We start from the raw sequence: 2500 nt of genomic DNA, 5'->3' as shown, positions 1-2500 counted from the left end.
ATTTTGGAAGTTCATTTATAATTCTGTTAGCGGAGAAGTTGAAATCTGCAGTGTCATCTTCTTTCATAACTTCGCTAGGGCTGAACAAAGCGAGAAATGAGGAAACAAAGGCAATCAGGGCTCCGTGACTGCCGGGCGATTGTTGTGTTGCACGTCCATGAAAGCTTTTGATTAAAATGATACCTGTCGTAGTCATTATTCGTGTTCTTGGTAATTTTGATTATTATTTATTTCCCGTTGACGTCTGGTGTGCTCATAGAAAAAATCTAGGCGTTTGGCTGTGCATAGAGAATGCAAGTGCGAGGAATGTTGCAGAGCCAAGCCGAGCGTTTCGAAAGTGTGTGTTCTCTAAGCCCCTCCCTGGCGTTAAGGAGTCGGCATTCAAGGCAAGCGGTTCATTCCGACAGGAACTTCAGGAACTGAACTTGTTAAAGGCAAAAAAAAAATCGTACATTTCGAGTCTTAAAGCAATGATCACGTCTAGTTATGCAACGCCAGGAGGACAAATTCGCCTGTTCTCGCTTGACTGCTGTTCTTGTCGGACACGTTCTTCAAGTAGACATGCCTTTTATAGTCTGGATTCGCATCTAGAAACTGCGGCTGTTGTGACCAAGCCCTACACAATTGGTCGACGTAACAGCCTGGAAAAGTATATCTTTATGTCTGGGAAGGCACGTGCGTGCCGGAGCAAAAGTCCCTCTCACCGCATCGCTCCCCCTCGCTCCCCCCCGTCCGCCTGACAACACGGCTCTGAATGAGACAAACTCCGCAGTCTGGCTTTATGCTTAAAGTTCTGGAAATTTATGAATTCAACATGTGAACCGGAAGCTACGCGTCGAACTTTAAGCAGAAGTAGAATGGAAACGGAAAAGGAAGTGAATGCGGCAGAAGTTGTGAGTGGAAGAGGTGAAGGATACGTCGGGGAATTCACTGCCTTAAGGTCTCTTGTCACACGTCAATAGATAGTAGCTATAAAGCTGTCATAGGGAGAAATCATATCGTCTCTCAGGGGTAACATGACATAGCTGGTAAGCGCTAGACATGTCAGAGATAGCAAGTGCTTAAAGGAGGAGAGGAGGCGGGTACTGAGAAAGTGATAAGAAAAAGAAAGTTAAAAAAAGTGTTGCGCGGGAACTCGTACGTGATAGCATTGGCAGGGGACCAGGTACACAAGTTACACAGAGCTATGTGAATACCGCAGGCCCGTGGGTGTGGGTGGTAGAAACTGCGGTCATGGCTGACCCACATCTAACGGTCTTACTTTCATCTGAAGATGGCAAGGTCGGTCTTCCGCTCAGTCACTTAGAGGGCCTTCCCCCTCTCCTGCTCCCCCTCCCCCTCCCTCTCCCTTCTTTGCACCTTTCATTGTTTGTTTGGTCGTGTCTGAGAGTGCTGCATGCACTCGCAGCGACCGCGCGCGACACCGCGTTGCTCTAAGAATGAAAGGAAAAAAAATGAATTTATTTTCAGATTTGTTTGTTGGTTTTGACCGACTTTTCGTGTTATGGCTGTGTAAGCATATGCCATGGAAGAAACATGGATTTGCTTTTGGAAAAGGCCTAGAAAGGGTTGTTTTCCTTGACGGAGTTATCTGTGACTTCCTGAAAGTTATTGTGGCTAGATTTGCAGTTATTTTTTCTTTGCATGAAAATGTCCCAAAGAAACGTATATCTTCGTGTTTGTCTAACTCTCCTTTTCCTGTTTTCCACAGACAGCAAGGATGGACGTGGCTAACTTGAGATCTCGTCTAGCTGCCCATGGCCAAGAGCATCTCCTGCAGTTTTGGGACACCCTGACGGAGGGGCAGAAGAAGACTGTATACAATGACCTCAATGAGTAAGTTGTTTTTTCGCAGATAGTGAAATTTCGATTGCTGTGTTTGTTTAGGTTATGTCAGATTTATATTGTGAAAGTTTCATGCTTGGTTCCGTTAGAGAATACCAACAAAGTGGTTTTATCCCTGGTGTTATCTTGCATTAATGTCATATAAATATACACATTGGTGCTAGTAGACATATATAATTATAATGTTTGACGATTTCATTGGTACAAAGTGATCAGTTACATCACTCAAGCATATCACACATAAATAATATCAGGATACCAGGCCTTCATTACACAAAATTTGAGATCCCTGAACAAGTATCCACGTATCCATTCCTTATCGTTCCGTCCCGCAATTCCTTTCCAGGCTGGACTACGAGGAAGTGTGCGGCTTCTTCAAGCGGACGGTGTCCTCTCTGAACGAGGAGCAGACCAAGCTGGACGAGCGCATGCAGCCAATCCCGGCCGAGATGCATGGCTCCGTGACCCGCACGCCCCTCGAGAAAATCAACGACTACGAGGAGGCAGGTCGGTAAATATGGGTGGGGTGTTCGGTAGGGGTGAAACGCAGGGGAATTTGTTTTAATTTATTTTTTTTAAATTCTTTCGTTTATTTTTTATTTATTTTATTTTATTTACTTATTTGTTTATTTATTTATTTATTTATTGAGATTCA

The 2500-nt window shown here is 44.4% G+C and overlaps 1 protein-coding gene across 8 annotated transcripts in view; it reads left to right on the top strand.

Moving 5' to 3' along the window:
* The window catches only part of LOC119580101 (UDP-N-acetylhexosamine pyrophosphorylase-like), a 105779-nt gene that overhangs the window by 88114 nt on the left and 15165 nt on the right, over positions 1-2500 (top strand). For all 8 annotated transcript variants that reach the window (XM_037928029.1, XM_037928072.1, XM_037928046.1 and 5 more), the window contains exons 2-3: positions 1712-1836; positions 2192-2352. In XM_037928029.1, the coding sequence (XP_037783957.1) occupies positions 1721-1836; positions 2192-2352 (277 nt within the window). In that variant the 5' untranslated portion in view covers positions 1712-1720. The remainder of the gene's footprint in view (positions 1-1711; positions 1837-2191; positions 2353-2500) is intronic.

This window comes from Penaeus monodon, chromosome 2, assembly GCF_015228065.2.
Source record: "Penaeus monodon isolate SGIC_2016 chromosome 2, NSTDA_Pmon_1, whole genome shotgun sequence".
Lineage (NCBI taxonomy): Eukaryota > Metazoa > Arthropoda > Malacostraca > Decapoda > Penaeidae > Penaeus > Penaeus monodon.
Note: the sequence above shows the minus strand (reverse complement) of the source record. Positions and strands in the feature narration are given on the sequence as shown.